The 19,648-nt window shown below is 45.2% G+C and overlaps 1 protein-coding gene across 5 annotated transcripts in view; it reads right to left on the reverse strand.

The window, feature by feature from the left end:
- The window catches only part of Hdac4 (histone deacetylase 4), a 224,323-nt gene that overhangs the window by 81,195 nt on the left and 123,480 nt on the right, over positions 1 to 19,648 (reverse strand). For all 5 annotated transcript variants that reach the window (XM_029538938.1, XM_029538935.1, XM_029538936.1 and 2 more), the window contains one exon: positions 14,723 to 14,964. In XM_029538938.1, the coding sequence (XP_029394798.1) occupies positions 14,723 to 14,964 (242 nt within the window). The remainder of the gene's footprint in view (positions 1 to 14,722; positions 14,965 to 19,648) is intronic.

A 19,648-nucleotide genomic window follows, 5' to 3' on the forward strand; every position in this document is an offset into this window, starting at 1 on the left:
GGGCTAATATCCGCTTATCAGTGAGTGCATATCTAGTGACTTCTTTTGTGATTGGGTTACCTCACTAAGGATGATATCCTCCAGATACATCCATTTTCCCAAGAATTTCATACATTCATTGTTTTTAATAGCTGAGTAGTACTCCATTGTGTAAATGTACCACAGTTTCTGTATCATGAGGGGTTTCTTAATCAGATAATTTGAAGCAGAAAGAGCCACCCTAAATCTGGGCCACACCTTAGGGTGGCAGCACATATAAAGGAGATAGAAGAAGGAAAATTTGCTTTTGTTTGCCTGCCTTCACTCTCAATGGCAAATTCATCTGCCTTGCTGCTGATACATTCATTCCTAGGCTGGTATTATAGCTTACTTCTTTGGGATTCCAACATAGATAGAAGATCAGGACTTCTGTGCCAGACTGGGCTTATTGAGACATCCAGCCTCAGAGATTGAGCAATTACTGTATTCCTGGCTTCTCTCTCATGAGACTACCAGACCAAAGCCTGTAAGCCAGTCTACTAAACCTCTTTTAGTGTGTGTGTGTGTGTGTGTGTGTGTGTGTGTGCGCGCATGTGTATAAAAAATATATATATATCTCCACTGTATCAGTTCTGTTCCTTTAGAGATCCCTGACTAAGAAAGAACGGTTTAAAAGAGGAAACTAAGGCAAAGAGGCACCCTAATAAAGGTTTTGCCTTAGGTGGACTGCCTCCTGAGCAGTTTTGATGATACCCACATGGGAAAACAGCTAACCCTTCAGCATATGCTTGAATACACGAACTAGCTGGGGGAGGTCCAAACATGTGTGTATATGAATGTACACAGGTGTGGTTTCAGTGAACATGTGTGAAGATGGCTGAAGATGGCTGTACTTCACACCTCATACCTATGGATGCTGCCTCATGTCATCTCCAGCAAGACTCTATGGAAGACAAACAGATGTACCCAGAGATATGTCCAATCTCTCTAATGCTGGACAATCACTCAAAAGAGGAGCTTAAGCCAACCTTCATGAACTACATATAGTGCTGCCAGGAGGTTAGTGCAGCCACAGCCAATCCTGACACACACATTTCAAGGTTCATGCTTCTAGAAGTACCCAAGCTACACAGAAGGCCTTCTTGTACTCTCCTCTAACCACAGGTCTTACAGCTCCCTGGTTGGATTTCTTCCCAAGACTGTCTATCACCAGCTTCCACAGTCAACTACAGTACTGGGTAGACTGAGGGGGTGGGACTGTAAACTGCTCTGAGTTTGTTCCAATCAGAATCACAATATGCCACTTACTCAGCATGGGAAATTCAAGTCACTTCATATCAAGAATGTGATGGAAAAGTGAGAGCAATTGTATAATTGTTTCCACCCCAACAGTCAAACCTCTGTGGCCCAGGCATTGAGCCACTCAGATTACTTTCAATAAAACATAAGCATGAGCAAAATAAACAGGGCCACCAGCTTATTCATACCATGGGCATAATAAAAGAGGTGCTAGACCCTGTCCTGTGGAGCTATCCTGGAAGACTCAGGCAAATTCTCAGGCTACCATACCTACAGAGTCACCCTGGGACTGACCTAACTTAGCCCCCGCCCCTAGGACAAAGATTAAAGCTCTGTTCTCACCTGTGCTATATATGCCCACAACCTGCAGAGTGAGCCTCCCTACTCTGACTTCCCTATTGCTATAGAAGTAACCCAGAAGAGGTTAGAGCCTCAAGACTTCTCAGAGCTGTCCGGTCACAACTGTGGTTGGGTGCAACAAAGATTGACTGGGCAGACTGAGCAGGTGGCACTGTCTGTGCCATAGTCCCTGCCTGTCTAGAGCTCTCCTAAGAAAACCAGTTACTAAGAAGATTCATGGGGCAAAGGTCGTTTGCAGCCAGGTATATGGCAGATTAACTGGAGAGGGTACAGGAATTCCCCATAACAGCTCAGAAAAAGGGGCTGAAAGAACACTGAAAGACTGCCCAGGCCTGCCCAGACCCTACAATGGCTACTTTCCCCACAGAAAGGCCACTTGCAGAAAGCCTAACACTGTGTCCAGCAACAGTGGGTGCAGGGGGAGTCAGAGAAGGCCAGCAGAGACTCCTGGCTCTCTGGTTTATATTTCAAACAGCCACTAAAATGGCCTCTAAAGTGGCTCTCTGCCCTGAGCTGGCAGCATGCTTCAGCTGACTGTGAGGTGACACAGCAGGAAGGAAAGATGGGCAGGCCAGCTGCCTGGCTTAGTCTGTCCTCACAGAAGCACCACACACTTTGTTCGCTGCCTTCCCCATGCTTCCACTGGGCAGCAGTACTGCCCCACAATGAAGACCAAATGACAAGGAGTGTGAAAACACTCTGAAAGTCTGATATGAGGTTGGCATGTGTACTTCCACACTTTTATCTTGAGTCTGTTTCTGAAAGACATCCCCTAAAGAGGGTGGTGTCTTACAGAGGACAGCTGAAAGTCAAGAGGAAGTTATCAGCAAGTCACAACCTAGCTGGCTGGATGGGACAAGGGACCAAACCCAAATCTCAAAACTGCATCCTCACTTGGCTACCTTGTTGACAGCAGTCAATATATAGATAAATCTAACATAAGTCAGGATCTAAGCTCCTCCCAGCCAATGGCACTGAGCCACTGAATCCAGCTCCAGGACTTATAATAACTTCGGAACAGTAACATTTTTCTATCCTTTATGGGAAAATCAAATTATAACACTTTACACTAAAAGTAAAGACCATATCCTCTATTAGCTTCATTCTAAGAAACTACTCCCAGCCATTCTAGGAAACCCCTTGTATAGTCCACATACTCACGGACTATAGGGCTACCAGAATAACATCTGTGAATAAGGAGGGTCAGTCAGAGTGTTCTTAAAGGTATGGTGGTGGTGTCCACAGGTAAGGCACCTCAATGGGTCACTAGGCAACTGGCATCAGGTTAACTCTTTACCTGCTTTAATAACCTTTGGAAAGCAAACATGGTGACATTTTAAGAAATAATAGTTCGATTATTTTATAATCATCCATTCCAAGAAACAGCTCTATACAACTAGCTCTACTCAGAGACCCAACTCAGGAGCATGGAGTGGGTCATTGCTGAAGAGTCTCTGTATTTTTCCCTTAGTAACTAGAAGGAAAGCAAGTATCCTGTTATAGTCACAAAGATATGCAAACCTGAAATTCAAGAGGTACAGATTGCAAATAATGACCAGATTCCCAAAGACACCCCAGAAAAATGCTGCTGGTCCTGTGAGTGTCACGATATCTTGAGGTTATGTTGCTAGGGCAGAAAGAACCAAATCTGTGCTCCTCAGCCCATCACCACAGAATACTGGCAGTGACGTCTGTGACCCAGGTACTCGGAGCATTGCTTTTTTCCTTTCTTTGACCACACAGAGTATCTGTCACAAGAATCTCCCTCCTTGGCTCCCCAAGGGCAGGGCCTGTACCGTCCAGGGAGAAGACACCATTGAGTGTAGAATCCAGACCATAATAACAAGCCTTCTGGAAGTGCTGACTTTACACTGGGTGAACTCAGCTATCTGCACGTAGTAACTCACTACCATGTCCAAGTCTCTGCCAAGATAGAGGGAGAATGCTGAGAAGAGAACTTTGGCAGATGCAATCCACATCACCACAGGACAGTTTAGAATAAGATGACCACAGTGTGGTGGCCCCAATGAGAATATGCCAGCAGAGGCTCACACATTGGAATACTTGGTCCCCAGTTGGTGGAACTGTTTGGGAAGGGTTAGGAAGTGTACCACTAGGGGCAAGCTTTGAGGTTTCAAAAGCACACATCATTCTCAGTCAGCTCTTTTCAGCCTGATGACTATTCTCAGGATATGCCCTTGCAGCTACTGCTTGGGTGCCATGCCTCCCTGCCTGTTCCCATGCTTGATGCCATGATGATCATGGGCTCACCCTTCAAAACCATGAGCCCCCCAATTCTGTGACAGAGAGCATAAAATATTGTGTTGAGAATAACCAGAAGATAAACCTTTTGTAGAGGAGGCTACTGTTGTGTGTCTCTTGGTATAAAAGTACCTGCAGTGGGAACAGAAAATGCTTTTTTAAAAGAAAAGAAATACAGGAACTCTTCTATATACTACCTTGGCCATGGTGTCTTATCACAGTCACAGGAAAATAAGACACTCAGCCAAAATTTTCTAACAAAACCAAACCAAAACCAACAACAACAGGACCACTATTCTAGAACTTAAACCAGGTTCACTTTTAAGCCAATGCTGTTTTGAGCCACATACTTATCCTAAACTTTGCTTAATTGACCCCAACTTTTAAACTTACTAGACATTCGATTTAATAGACATTTTGTGTGTGTGTGTGTAAACCCAATCAGACTTTTTAAAAGTGAACAAAGATAAAAGCCTTTTTTTGCTAACAGGCCTTAAATGCTGAGGACAGTGTTCATCCACTGCCCCAGCAGGGCAGAGAACCTTCTGGGTCTCTAAGAAGCTCCCATTATCCCTACTGATTACTGACCAGCCAATCAGAAGAGGTTACAGTCAAGCTCAAGTCTCATAACACATGGTACTAACATCTTAATGCTGCTCACTGCACTGCTCAAACACCAACCTTTCTGTCACAGCCCCAACAGAACTCAAGCTGAAGCAATGTAGGAAAACTGTTCAGTGGATAAGAGGGGTACTCTTGACCCTAATATTCCTAGGGCAGGAATTTCAGGTACTGTGTGTGAGCCTGTTATGTGTGTGTCCTACAGCCACATGTGCCCATCTAAATTAAGAGGCACATACACTTTTACATGATGGATGGTTCCCACACAGGTTTTTTTTTTTCCTCAAAGATGTATGTTAGTTACTTTTTCCATTATCGTGACAAAATATTGGACAAAAGCCTCTTAAGTAAGTATGTACTTGGGATCAGAGTTGGTGTACTGGATAGTTCTTTGTCAACTTGACAAAAGGTAAAGTCATTTGAGAGGAGGGAATCTCAATTGAGAAACTGCCTTCATAAGAGCTGAGTTGCAGACAAGCCTATAGGACATTTTCTTAATTAGTGATAATAGGGGAAGGCCCAGCCCATTGTGGGTGGTGCCATCCTAGGGTTGGTAGTCCTGGATTCTATAAGAAAGCAGGCTGAGCAAACCATGGTAGCAAGCCAGTAAGCAGCACCCTTCCATGGCCTCTGCATCAGCTCCTGCCTCCAGGATCCTGCCTTGCTTGAGTTCCTATCCTGACTTCCTTTGGTGATGAACAATGATGTGGAAGCCTACCCTTTCCTCCCCAAGTTGCTTTGATCATGGTGTTTCACCATAGCAACAGTCACCCTAACTAGGACAGCTGGTGAATACACAGTCTATCATGGTGAGGGCCAGTCAGGAAGCAGAGAGAGATGAATGCTGGTACTCAGATTCCTTTCTCTTTTTCATTCAGTCCAGGACTCCAGCCTATGGAACAGTGTTGTTCATAATTAGGGTGGACCTTCTCACATCAATTAACCCAATCTAGAATGCCAAGACATGTCAGATGTTTGCTTCCTAGATGATTCTAGGTTCTGTCAAGTTGATAATATTTAATAAGTCAAGGGTGTTTTTCTGACTAGAAGTAATACCAAGGAGCTGGAGAGATGGCTTGCAGTTAAGAGCGTTGGTTGCTCTTCCAGGATACCAGTTCAATTCCCAGCATCTACATGGTAGCTCACAACTGTCTGTAACTCCAGTTCCAGGGTTTCTGACACCCTCGTACAGACACACATATAGGCAAAACACCAATGAATGTAAAATAAAAATAAATTATAGAAAGTAATATCAAATTGAAATTACAAATAAGTAAATCACCTACAGTTGCTCACCAGGGCATCTAGCTCAGCAAACAGAAAATCTAGATGTAAAACCAGACCCCAACCACCCACAGACCCTGGGCCAACTTCCTCACATTACTGGGCCTCAAAAAAACCCATATAAGGGATTTGTATAATCATCTAAGCATACCTGTTTTTTCAATGAAAGCTGGTTCCTGACCCATTTTGACACTTAGGGTCAGACTATAACATCCATCAGCCTGATCTGTATGGTCTGGAGAATGTTCTACAATAGCTATACTTATCGTTTTGAATGAGTGAGTTTAATAAGTATATATCTAAAATATAATTTATTTTTATTTTACAGGATATATACAGGGTAAACAGCAAGTAGCAGATAGCTAGAAACAGCAGAGAAACAGTCTGTAAAACACCATCTACATGCATAGCAACACCAGCAGAGAAGTCTAGAGTGGCCCAAGTGAAACGTGACATCAGACTGGAGGCTTGTAACCAGCAGGCCTAAGGCACTGGGAAAGCCCCACCAAAACAGTCAGCTGGAGATTCCAACTTAGAATGTCTCTAGGGGAGCAAAGTGTCCCTTCCCTTCGGGTGAGGTGTCCAATAGAAGAACAAAGAGCAACAGACAGTTATGATCAAATCCTGCTGGCAGAAACCAACTGGGGTGGTTGAGATAGTCAGTGGGAGTTCCTCATTGTGCTTTCTCAATGGCTGAACTTCCAGTTTCCTGTTTCCACTGTAGGCACTTTTATATCAGGAAACAAATAACAGTAGCATCCTCCGCAAAAGGTTTATTACCTCCTGGCTGTTCCCAACACAATATTTTATGCTCCCTGTCACAGAACTGGGGGTGGGAGGGTCAGCTTATCCACAGACAAGGGATACTCTAAGACTAAAACTTGCTTTGGTCTGAAATGTGGAAAGGGAACCCCACTTCCAGAGCCAACTTTTTAGTGAGTTCTAATACTACAAGACAATTTACCAATAAATTGTATATTACATATCCCCTCCCACGTAGGGGTAAGGCTGCCTGCATGCTTCCCAGAGTGAATGTATACACTGATCTTGCAGCCACAGAATACTTCTGGCTGTGATACTTTTAGTCCTCACCCTTTAGATACCAGAAGGGCCAGAAAGCTGTCAGTGAATCTGGGATAGTCACATACCTGAGGGCCAAAGTCAAAAAAGAGTAGCCTGAGAAGGGCCACTGTCACCTCTGCTAGTTCTCTTTGATGTGTCCCAGATAGACCCAGTTTGGATAAATGTCATATTTAACATGCTAGTCTCAAGGATTAGAGGAAGAGAATGAGAGTTGTCACCCTGTAGATGGGAGCACCCAGGAAGAGGCCCGCCAGCATGGGCAATAGCAGTGCAATAGCAGTGCAAGCAAGCCCTATGGGCATGAACCCACTTGTTCCCCCTATTACCACTGCAAGACTCAAGCCAAGCTAAGCAAATGCATGGACTCTTCTTCCCTTCCAACATTGTACACAGAGTTTAGCTACAGGTGGACCATGTTCAAGATCACAAGTGGCTGTGATGGTGCAGATTATACCAGCTCCCACAGCAGCGTGTCCTGGAGCACAGCTGGCCTGTTCTCAAGCCTTCCACATTGTACAAGGCCTATTAGTCTACCCAGATGTGGCTGAACAGCTCTCTTGTCGTCTACCCTCATGTGATTTAAAAAAGAGAACACTGGAGATAAAATGAGGGTAAATCAAGCACATTCTTGAAGACAGAGTAAAATCCAAGTCTGGGCAGAATTTGAGAAGGAAGAGATAGGACACAACCAGTCTGCTGTGGTAAATCCTGTTTGTCTTGATGGACTTAGACATTTATTTCCTTAAAGCTACCAATGCTCAATATGTAGCTTTATTTAAAGATGTTCAGAGAGCCTTTAAGGCAGAATCTCATGTGGTTTTCTGAGATAAGCACAGGGCAGCCTCCGTTATGCTCTTTAGCTGAAACATACAAACAGAGCCTGAGCGTGGACCTGCTGACTGGCAGGACATGTGGTATTTGTCCATGGTTTATAATGGAGCATTTGGGATTAAAATGTCCCAGGGCTCTCAATGAGAAACCATTTCTATCTCCACTGGACCAACTGGCTCAAATCCAAAGGCAACCTCATTACAGCACCCTGGAAACAATTCATCCTTCCAGGCACACTCAGCAGTAAGCCACACCCCCATGGGTCTGAGCCCATACACTCAAGTGTTAAAAAGACAAGCAGGTGCACTGTCCATCAGGAAGGTCTAGGGAAGGAAGGCAAGTGCCAACAGTGGAGCCTGTGCCAGGGTTGGAATGGGAGATATCCTGTGGGCTAGAGCAACAGCATCATTAAGGTATACAGGGTGTCAAAAATAAAAGAAGTGGTCAGGAAGAAGACAACAGGAGCAGTCTAAAGGCAGATACCCAAAGCAGCATAGCAGCCTGCATTTGTGTGTGTGTGTGTGTGTGTGTGTGTGTGTGTGTGCATGTACTTTCAGAAAGGCTGTACACCTCCTAGATTATATAGCTCTTCTAAGCTTCACCCCATCTACCAACAGCTGGACTCCAACTTTTGATCTTCAAACTGTAGCTCAGCACTGCACTCTCCTGGCCGTGGCACCATTAGGTACCAGCAGGGCCTAGCCCTCAACATACTAATACACGGAAGGTGTCAGTGAACCTGGGAGAGCCATACAACTGACAGCCAGAGTCAGCAAAGAGTAGCCAGTGTTAGTTTCTTGTGTCTTACCATAGTCAAGATTCTGTGAAGATTATCAACTTCTACTGTTAACTTGTAAATATACAGAAAGCTATTCTTGTCTGCAGACACCATAGCCCAGAGGAGAAAGCAGAATTGGGAAGCACAAAGCCTAATGCTCAGGAGCCAGGAGCTCCTGGCACAAATGAGAAATCGTCAGGATGGCACCAGAGTGCCATCAATGCTTTTGAGTAGAAGGTGAACTTGTCACAGAGAGCCCCAGGTGCAGGGCTGGTCTGCATAACTTATTAGGGTTTAAGAAGACTGACCAGGTAACCAAGGACATGACGTCCCTGGGTCCTTCCCCATCACAAATAGGGCTTCAAGCACCATGCCCTGGACTACTTGGAACAAGCGGTGTAAAGACTAATCTTCACTGTCAACTTGGTAAGATCTAGACGCACTAAGGAAACAACCCTGGGTGCATCTGTGAGGCTATTTCCAGAAACTCCCTTAACAAATGGGAAGCCTGCCCTGAATGAGGTGGCACCATTGCCTGGGTTGGCACCCCAATTAAAAAAGGGGAAAAAAGTAGTAAATATTAGAATTTATCTCTCTCTGGTCTTGAGGGATCCAGAAATGACCAGTCACCTCATGCTTCTGCCCCCTCACCCCACTGAGCACAGACTATATCAGACTATAAACCTTTTTCAACTGTGAGGTGAAATTAACCCATTCTCCCTCAACTTGCAGTTTCTCAGGTCACAGTACTGAGTAAAGTAACTATCGTCACCTTGGTCTCCACGGCCACACAACCAAGTTCCTTTCCTCTGGAGTCCACTACCTGAGCTTGATCAGTATTCTCTACCGCTTAGACTATAAAGATCTTGGAAGCTAGGGCATGGGAAGAACACGCCGATGCTGCTACTCCTTCAGAGGCTGTAGTCTTCCCTGACAGGAAGATAACAGTAGGATCTAAGTCAGAACTCTGCACAGGCACCTGCCTAGAGCTCAAAGCAGGGACTGTCCCACAGTGCCAGTAGGGCCTCACAGATCTTAAAAGAGCTGAGGAAATTTCAGTTAATTCAGAAGAAGAATAAAAGGAAACTATTTTTGTTTGCAGATAACACAAGTAACCCAGAAAAAAATCAGTATCAGAAAATTCTATCCAGTTATTCTAGATAATATGTAAGAATGACATCCAGGGCTCATCTGTACATTAGCAGTAAGTGAGCACGAAAAATAAAAATAGAGAAACATATTTATTCACATTAAGACAAAAAGATATTATGTCCCAGATTAAACATTTATATGAGTTAATTGAAAAATAAATACAAGGATTTACTAGGGTAGAAATATAAATAAACAAATAACTTGTTTCTCAAGCACAAATTCAATACTAGGAAGCCATTACCCCACAATCTTAAGTAATTCTTCGCATAATTGTGGGGACTTCATGAGAATGGTTGTGAAGTTCATCAAGGAAAAGAAACAGGCCAGACAAGCCCAGGAAACTCTTGGCAGAGGGACACGGTGTGGGGAGATGGGCAGTCAGCCTAAAGTCTATGTGGGTACCATCAAAGTTGCATGGTGCCAAGTATAAGGATGTAGCAAGAGAGCAAGCTAGATACAGCCACAGACATGTAAATGGGACACAGAAACATGGGAGGGAACAGAGATGGCATTTTTTATCTGTTCAGAAAGAACATCTGATTCACGACAAGAAAAGTACGTGACTACTCTGTATCAAGTGAGAATGAATGGCGGAGGCTGGAATAATGTCCTTATTCATCATAAAGAGCACTCCTACACCTATAAGAAATGACCAGCACTGCTAGTGAAAACAGCACAGCAAATCATAGAAGAAATGCAGGCAGCAATGAGGCATACAGCAAAGGCTGACTACACTGGCAATCATGGAGGTTTAAGCGATGTGCTAGCTAACATTCTATCAGCTTTATACAGGTTAGGAGACATCTGAGAGGTAGAAACTCCAACTGGGAAATGCCTCCATAAGACTGGGCTCTGGGCAAGCCTGTAGCAAGCATGCATATATGATTGATATAGGATGTGGGTGGGGTCATTCTTGGGCTGGTGTTCCTGGGTCTAAAAAAAGGAGGCTAAGCAAGCCATAGGGAGCAAGCTAGTAAGCAGCACGCCTCCATGGTCTCTGCATCAGTTCCTGCCTCCAGGTTCCCAGCCTAAGTTCCTGTCTTGATTTCCTTCAGTGAGAGAATATGGCTTGCTTTTGGTCATGGTGTTTTTGCATAGCAACAGTAATCCTAAGACATGCAGGAAATATGGGAGAGGATAGTAAAGCTAATGAAGGACAGATGGCCAAGGAATGTCCCTCATTCTGTTTCTCAGGCCCTAGGAGAAGTGGTCACTGCTAACATGTTGTAGTACCAGCCCTATAGCAAGCCCCTGTGCCTAACGGTCTTGTATCATAGCAGTGTGGATGCTCTTCTCTGCTCCATAGCAGAATGGATGTTCTCTAAATCTTTTAGTTACCTCCCATCCAGCCTCTCAGGATGCATCTACGGCTGTTATAGGCAGCATGCCCTGGTAATTTCTGAAATAAGTGCATCTTGGAAAGTCAGTTTCTGTGTCACTCATTTTAGATTATCCATTGGCCCTTCAGGTTGGGGGACTGGATTTGCATAGGAAAGGGGGAAGCTGAACATCAGGGTTCAGCTGAACAGTGCATGTATGACAGTTACAGTAATTAAACATCTAATTCTTTAACTAAAGGATGATGAGGCATGCTGGGCTTAGAAGGAGCAGTAAGCAATCTTCTCCTAGAGGAGGGAACTGCTGTACCTAGTCCTAATGGAGGAAAGGCTGGCCTGTAGCCCAGGTCAACTCTGGGGCCTGAAGTCTCTGTGGAGAAGGAGAGGGACAGGGCCCAAGGCTATCTTGCTAACCCCGCACTACTTTTCAAGTACAAACACTAGAAAGTGCATTTCTTTGGTAAAAAGGAACCTCTGAATATTAAAAATACTTGTGCAAATGTACAAGGTGAGTATTCTGGGCCACTATCTTTGTTTTCCATGCCACCTGGGCCTGAATCAGCGACAGCCTCTGTAAGGGCAATTCTGGCTAATGACACAGTACCGCCTCTCCATTCAGCCACCCTACCCCCCTCAGGCTAGGGAGAAATGAGCAGAATAGCAAGGTTTACACCAGGGATAAGGTGATTCTGAGAATTACAACCCCTGGAAAGACCTTGTTTACCCCAAATTACCAACTGAAGTTTTACTTTAAAAACTACTCCTGTTCCAATTATAAATTCTATTCAAATTGACTGATGATTTAATGACACTAATTAGATTGTGTGTTCAAGAAATCTGTCTGACAAACCCCACTGCCAAGTGTCGTTAACAATATGATGGCATGAAGAGAGTTTAAACCATCAAAACAAAAGACTGCTAATGCAATGACACAATTACACAGTCAAAAGGCTTTTTTTTAAATCTCAATTTTAATAAAAAAAAAAAAAGAGAGAGAGAGATTAAAACACAAAGGAAAATGTAACCTTGAATTGTTATGATGCTGAAATCCCATCTCTGAGGCCAGCCCTGAAGCTAGGTTTCTGGGCCTACGGCATCTCTTCTAGGGTCTAGAAATATGGGGTAGAGGGGTGTGCTGCTAGAGACTCACCTGGGCTGACACCAGAAAGTGCTAAGCAAGACTTGTCAGAGGCTGCATCCTGGCTGATGGAGCCCTAACTCAAAGGTCTTCGTTATGATTCTTTCTCCTGCCATGGGAACTCACATAGGTACTTAGATTTCTGAGACTCTCACTGTTTAAAGCATGGGAACACTCTCACTGTTCTAATCAACTGACAGAACAAGAACACAACGTTGACTATTCACTATACCTGCTAGAGCCTTCCACTGCACAACCGTTCTATCTTCCTGCCATGCTGCATGCTGCTGACAAGGATCATGTGTATAAACAACTGTGGACAGGAATGTTTAATGGTGGGGACATCCCAGGTAAACTGTAATTTAGCCGAGCTTCCTAGTCTGTCTTTGGCCAGGGTCTACACTGATCTGGCGGAAAGCCAGTAGTGCATGCACAGGTATAACTGGTGCTGAGATAGTCAGTACAGTAAGGGCATGTCCAACTGAGGTCCACTGCCCTGAACCTGTGTCTCATGGCACAGGGCTCACTATACTGTATTCAAGCTTTTGGTCTGGTCTTTGCTTGTATCACCCAAAAGCCTGGAATTAGCATAGGTGAATCCCTGGCAGAGCTCCTCTGTATACAGAGTCAGCTTTCAGAAAGGGACTCAGGCCCAGAAACTTGGCTACAGAACCAGCCCCTGGGAAAGGAACTCAAAAGTACAGCAAAAAGCTCACTATTACAGGACCGAGGCCATCCTACAGGCCTGTCCAGAGACTCAATGCAGCATCAAGACCTGAAAGCACAGAGAAGGGACAGACTGTGAACTTGTAATAATAGTAAGAAGGAGCCATGATGACACTGAGTCAGGAAGCTGCTATCGAGGAGCTGTGGCCACACAGAATACAAAAAAGACTAAGACTTTGGGTTTGAAATGCTTTTTAAGAGGCACAGATATGTGAGGCTACGGCTCATGTTGAAAATAAGGCAGCAGCCTGGTGAGGTGGCACTCAGTCAGCTGGCACATCAGGGCCACTGGGTGCCATTGCCTAAAATGATTTCTACTGCTTTCCAGCTGGCACACAGCCCTGCCTGAGGCCAACCTGAAACACCCAGCCCCTAGTCCTGGAAAACAGAGCCCCATGGAAGGTGGACCTGACCATCCTCAGCAGAGCACTGGGCAGTTGTCAGCAAGGCTTTCTTTTCTAGGTCTGGTGTTGGCCTCTCCTACCAGGCAAAAAAGGATGCAAGGATGAAGAGCTTGGTCCTGGTAGAGTCAGTCCTCCAACCTAAGAGCATGGAGCAGCATCAGCAGCAATGGCCTCCCATCCTAGGACACTTTAGAGAGCAACCATCACAATACCAAAGGCCCCAGCCTCCTTACAGGCAGCTTTCAGAGCCCAGGGTGAGGTTTCTAGATCCTCTTTTCTCACAAGGCCCAAGCAGGACAATGTTCTCAGCACACATTCCTGAAAGGGAACCTAGAGCTGCTACTGGGCCTGTTTGCCAGGGTAGATGGGGCTCTGTTATCTAAACCAGTGACGAGCCTTATGCAGCCTCTTAGGAATCCACAGTATAGCCTATAGATAGGAGTCATTGCCTAGGACCCTCCCACAGATTATGAGACTGGTTTAGTGATGGCAGCATTGCAGAGTGGTTAGTACCAATCCAGGCCCAGGGCTCCTAGATGCTGGGACTCAATCTTGGTCCTGTTCTCTTGGGTGGGGAAGGTGGTTCTAAGGAAGCTGCTCCGTGCAGTGACTGGACTAGGACAGCGATGTCTGACTGTACATCTTCCATCCTAAGCCCAGCTAGGCCTCAGATGCGACTACCATGACCAACACAATGCAATCACATGACACTCAGGGCAGGACCCATTCCTTACCACAGAAAAGACTGTTTGTTGCTGAAGCTATGATTCTGTTACACAGCTGAGGGCAACTCGAACAACTCGTATGGGAGGCTTTTTGCTTTACTGTGACGAGTGCAAGTGTAGTTTCTACTGGACAGTGTGGCTCAACATGGTTCTCAGTAGAGATTTTCCTGGCCTGCCAGTTTCACCATGTATCTACATACCACTTGTGTGGGTTTCTTTTCAACTTATTTAATCTGAAATTTTGGCTATCTTCCTACATGTATTTTTAGAAGGCAACTTCTATACCATGAGGTCCTGAGTCCTCTTCAGAATGCATAAAGCCTAGGACATTTGCAACAGCCTTCAGTGAGGGTCACCTGGTTCCTAGGCTTTTGACATTCTGTAAGACTGTACACTGGGGACAAAAGTAATCATGTGCCACCCAGAGGGTATTTGGTTCTCAGGTCTTAGCATTCCATAGATGATGCCAATCCTGGGAACAGGAGATGTCACCCAGAAAGTACCTGGTTCATGGAACTATGTACTAGATGGATAAAGCCCATCCTGGGCACAGAAAAAAAAAAAAAAAAAAAAAAACCTGCCACCTTTCTATACTTCAGTACTAGATAAAGTCATACCAACCATGGGGAAGAAGAAGAAGCAGACAGCACCCAGAGGGTATCTGATTCACATGTCTAAGCTCTCCAGAGGTAAACAGACCATGGACAAAAAGACATATGGCACAGCCCAAGGTTGCTGCTCACCTTGATATGTTCATGCAACTGTGCCTCATGCTGTCGGGACAACTGCTCATGTTGACGCTGGAACTCTGCGATGAGTATCTGCCGCTGGATCTGCTGTTTCTGTTTCAGTGCTAGGAGTTCCTGCTGTAGTTGCTGCTCCCGCAATGCAGGTTCCAAGGGCAGTGAAAACTGGTGGTCCAAGCGCAGATCCATGGGTACTGCTGCAGGGGCCACTTGCAGAGGCAGCGCTGTAGCCACGTCCACTGTAGAGAGAGCACAACACAGGAGAGTGGCTCACTATGTCAGCAAAGTTAGCCTTGAAGTATGGGTCCCTCTTTCCCTGTAAAGCCTAGATGTAACTATCATGGTGTGTTGGTGGTCCAAAGAGCATCTGGTGTCCCTTGGCCAAAGGCCTGGTAGGCTCAAAGCACAAAGCTCTGTACTCAAGCATAAAGATCTTAACAGCAATGAGAGATCTGGCCTAGAAACATACTTGCATTGAGTTCCTACTACCCCACCCTTTGTCAAAATGAGAGGCCCCACTCTCAAAGGACCACACTGCAGACCCAAAGGCCCATCTGATGCCATATTGGTAAAAGCCTACACTTAGCCAAGCAAGAAGCCAAGTGCCAGTACTTGGACAGACAAACTGCCTGTACTTTGCTTCTGCCCCTTCTCTGAATGAAGCCACTGCAGAGCTATGTGTGAGCCTCAAGAACAGTGTGTGCCATAGAAGTGGTCCAGATAGACACTCAAGTGAAGAGCCTGTTGCCATGGTAAAATGAGCACCCTCTTGAAAAACATGTTTACCCAACCAACTGCAGCCAATAAAGTGTGCTCCTGGCGGGCAGCATGAACGTTCATCAGGGTGGCTTCTGCACTCACACTGTGCCAAGGAAGAGGCCACCGTGATTCTGATTTACAGCAGAAGCTGAGTCAATCTCAGTGCTTATAAAATTGATTTCAAATTAAAATGTGAGAAACAATGTGGAGGAAAGGTAAGTTTTAAATGACCAACACAGGGCCAGAGATGGCTCAGTGTGTGAGTAGACACCTCCTACCATATCTGACAATTTGAGTTCAGTCTCTAGGATGCATACAGTGGAAGCAGAGAACCAACTCTTGAAAGCTATCCTCTAACTTTTACACATGTGTCATAGCAAGCATCACCTACTTACCACCCAAATGCACATATGCATACACACAACATTTTAAAAACACAATAAACAATAAAAGAACAAATTACCAACTTGATGAAGAAGCCCCACTCCTACTGCAGGCTGAAGCAGTGTGTCAAGCATGGGCTCTGTGGGAGGTAGAAAGCTCTAAGCACAGTGCAGGGCTGCTCACTATACAGTACCTGGCAACAGGTGGCTATGCAGACATTCACTGGGTTAGGGCAAGAGCCCTGTATGTCCTCCCTCCAGAAAGCCCCTCCCAACTGCCCTGGTTGCCATGCTTCATCTGCCCATACTTAATCACTGAAACCAAGGGAAGGAGGCAAGAACATTGCTTACTGGAAGAAACTCAAGTTTAGAAGGAAGTTCAAGGACAATACTGGTGGTATATTCCTGAACCAGACCCTGGCCATAAGGTGATGGTCAGCACCTTATGAACTTGACTTTGATCTGAGTCCTAAACGTGGCTATTCTGTATCCCTGCTTCTGGTTAAACCATTAGGGCCTTCTACTCACAGATACAGGGTGGTCTTGAACTAAGAGTTCCCCTAAGCTTTCTTCTTGGGTAAACTAACTGACAATACTGAGTACATAGACTTGAATAAGAAAGATACTTTGTGCTCGTGGTCCTTGGCATTCCCATAGCCACTCCCACCCAGCAAGCCCCAAAGCTGGCCTAGGTTACCAAATGACTAGACCTTTGGCTCCAGGACTCTGCTTTGTCCATAGAGGAAGGCTGGGGAGAACTCTAACACCAGAACCCTGGTGTTTGACCTCAAGATACAGTCCATAGGACTCAGAAGGGAAATGTGATCCACCACACAGATTCTCTTGGGTCTACCCATCAACAGGTTCTGACAGCACACTGACTTCTGATCTAGGCCTTTGGTCTCTACTGAATCCACCAGAGCTGACCTGTCAAAGGGTAGGATCAGACAGAGCCCAAGGAATAAGTAGGCCTTGGAGTAACAGCCTGCCCAGCCATAGGGCCACTAAGCAACCTAAAGGCAATTGGATTTTCATGTCCAATGGAAGCCCACTGTGGCCCATGAGCTAATCTCTCCTACCATACACAGTAGGCTCAGCAAGGCTTCTGCCCCTCCTCATCAGTGAGGCAAGGCTCTGGTTGTCTACAAGGATGTTACTACTTTGCACGCCTTGGCTCAAGCTACGTACACTAGAAGCCTTTTATTTGAGCTTTGCTCCCTGGGCAGGGGCTCTCTCTCCCACAGGGATAAGGACTGGATGACTCTCCTCGCCTTGTCCTTTTAATCTCTTATTACAAAATGAAACAAGATGGAAAAGTTATCAGGCCAGTTTTGTAGAACAACATTATTTCCATGTTTTGAGGGTAAGGAATTGAACTGAGCCATCTCTGTTTAGAAAGGGGAGACTTCCTGAAGGACCCTCTGGGCAAGCTCCTTCCTCAGTCCTCGGGGGCACAGGAGGTAACAGCTGCTGCTATGTGCTGGGGTTTTACCTATTCCCCCATTTTGAGCTCACATATACGGTCGTTAAATTCGCCACTCTCTTGGTTAAATGTCTCAAGCTATTTAGTGTGCCTCTGATTTCCTGGGGTAAGTTACATCATCTTTCTCAGGTAGAGACACATAGGGTCCCTGGTGGACTTAGTCTGTGGCCACTTTATTTTAGAATATGAGTTGATTAGGGGTGATAATTAGCCTATAATCAATCACACAACTTTAAATTCTTAAGTATCTAGTTAAACAGTGATAATTTGGCTTAAATAAAAACTCATGAAGAATTAATGAAACCATGGCACGGTCTCACAGCTTGCAAGCTGTCTTTTTCTGTGTGTTACCTCACTTGGCCCTGGGAGAGAAGGCAGGTGTGACTCCTATAATTTTGCTGACATGACTTATGATCTACATATTAACAAGGCTGTATCAAAGATGCTGGCTACAAGAGCATGCCATCTGCCCATCTCTAATTTTCACAGGAGGGTACCATTAGGAATGCCTAGCAGCTCTTTCAAAATAAAATATACAACCTTTAAAAGGATGGTCTGAGTTAACGTCAAGAACACGACAGGCCGATCATCCCTGCTAATGTACCCATACACTGGTCGCAGGGATAGTTGAAGTGGAAACTTATGGGTCCATTGGAGAGTCAGTTGTGCTGGATGGTGTTTTGCTGGGCAAACACATGAAGGAGTGTTTTTCTGAAGTGGACACAGGTGAAAGACTAAGGCAGACTCATGAAAGAACATTTCACTGAAGCAGATACAGGAGAGGATGTTCTGCTAAAGCAAGTACTCTAAAGCACACATGATGATGGATTCTTTTTTAACAACATGCATGTAGTGGTCCATCTTACATTGCATAGTTGAGCTGCATTTTGTCAGGACTCCATAGAGAGAATCACACGAAAAAAAACCTTCTGGTGACTGGTAATAAGGACACATGCTCCACTATGTTCAGAGCAGCCTTATTTATAATAGCCAGAAGCTGGAAAGAACCCAGATGTCCCTCAACAGAGGAATGGATACAGAAAATGTGGTACATTTATACAATGGAGTACTACTCAGCTATTAAAAACAATGAATTTATGAAATTCTTGGGCAAATGGATGTATCTGGAGGATATCATCCTTAGTGAGGTAACCCAATCACAAAAGAAGTCACTAGATATGCACTCACTGATAAGCGGATATTAGCCGAGAAACTAAGAATACCCAAGATACATTTTGCAAAACACAAGAAAACCAAGAAGGAAGACCATCGTGTGGATACTTCATTCCTCCTTAGAATAAGGAACAAAATACNCATNAAAGGATATANNTACAGAGACAAAATTTAGAGCTAAGATNAAAGGATGGACTATNCAGAGACTACCCCATCCGGGAATCCATCCCATCATCAGCCACCAAACCCAGATACTAATGCACATGCCAGCAAGATTCTACTGAAGGGACCCTGATATAGTGGCCTCTTGTGAGGCTATGCCAGTACCTGGCAAACACAGAAGTGGATGCTCACAGTCAGCTATTGGAGGGAACACAGGGCCTCCAATGGAGGAGCTAGAGAAAGTACCCAAGGAGCTGAAGGGGTCTGCAACCCTGTAGGTGGAACAACAATATGAACTAACCAGTACCCCCAGAGCTCGTGTCTCTAGCTGCATATGTAGCAGAAGATGGCATAGTCGACCATCATTGGGAAGAGAGGCCTCTTGGTCTTGCAAACTTTATATGACCCAGCACAGGGAAATGCCAGGGCCAAGAATTGGGAGTGGGTGGGTAGGGGAGCAGGGGCGCGGAGAGGGTAAAGGGAACTTTCGGGATAGCATTTGAAATGTAAATAAAGAAAATATCAAATAAGAGAAAAAACCCTGGTGGTGTGCTGCAGTTTCTTGCCACTTCCAGGGACTCAGGCTGATTGGCAGAGTGCTATCAGCTGAGACAGACACACATTCTGAGGCAAGGCACATGGTGGACATGTGATGTTTGGAAGGTATAATTAGGACTCGATAGAGTGACGGAGACAGGCTGGGCTTGCTGGTACAGCTGTGCAATGCTTGTGGGTCTTGTGTCTTCCCTTCTCTGAGAGAGGCACAGCCAAGAACTTCTGGCATTCCTTCTAGTCCCTCCTGCTGACTGGAGCCAAGGGTGAGGCCTGGCTGTCTCTGCTAGGTCCTGTTAGCAGTGTTGCTACCTACCAAACTGGACTGCTGGTGTATCTGGGAAGTGTTTGAGAGTGGATTGAGCTGCCACTGCCTGCTAACCTGTGAACTGAACTGCCAATTTCCAGACA

The sequence above is a fragment of the Mus pahari genome, chromosome 5, assembly GCF_900095145.1.
Source record: "Mus pahari chromosome 5, PAHARI_EIJ_v1.1, whole genome shotgun sequence".
In the NCBI taxonomy this organism is placed as follows: domain Eukaryota; kingdom Metazoa; phylum Chordata; class Mammalia; order Rodentia; family Muridae; genus Mus; species Mus pahari.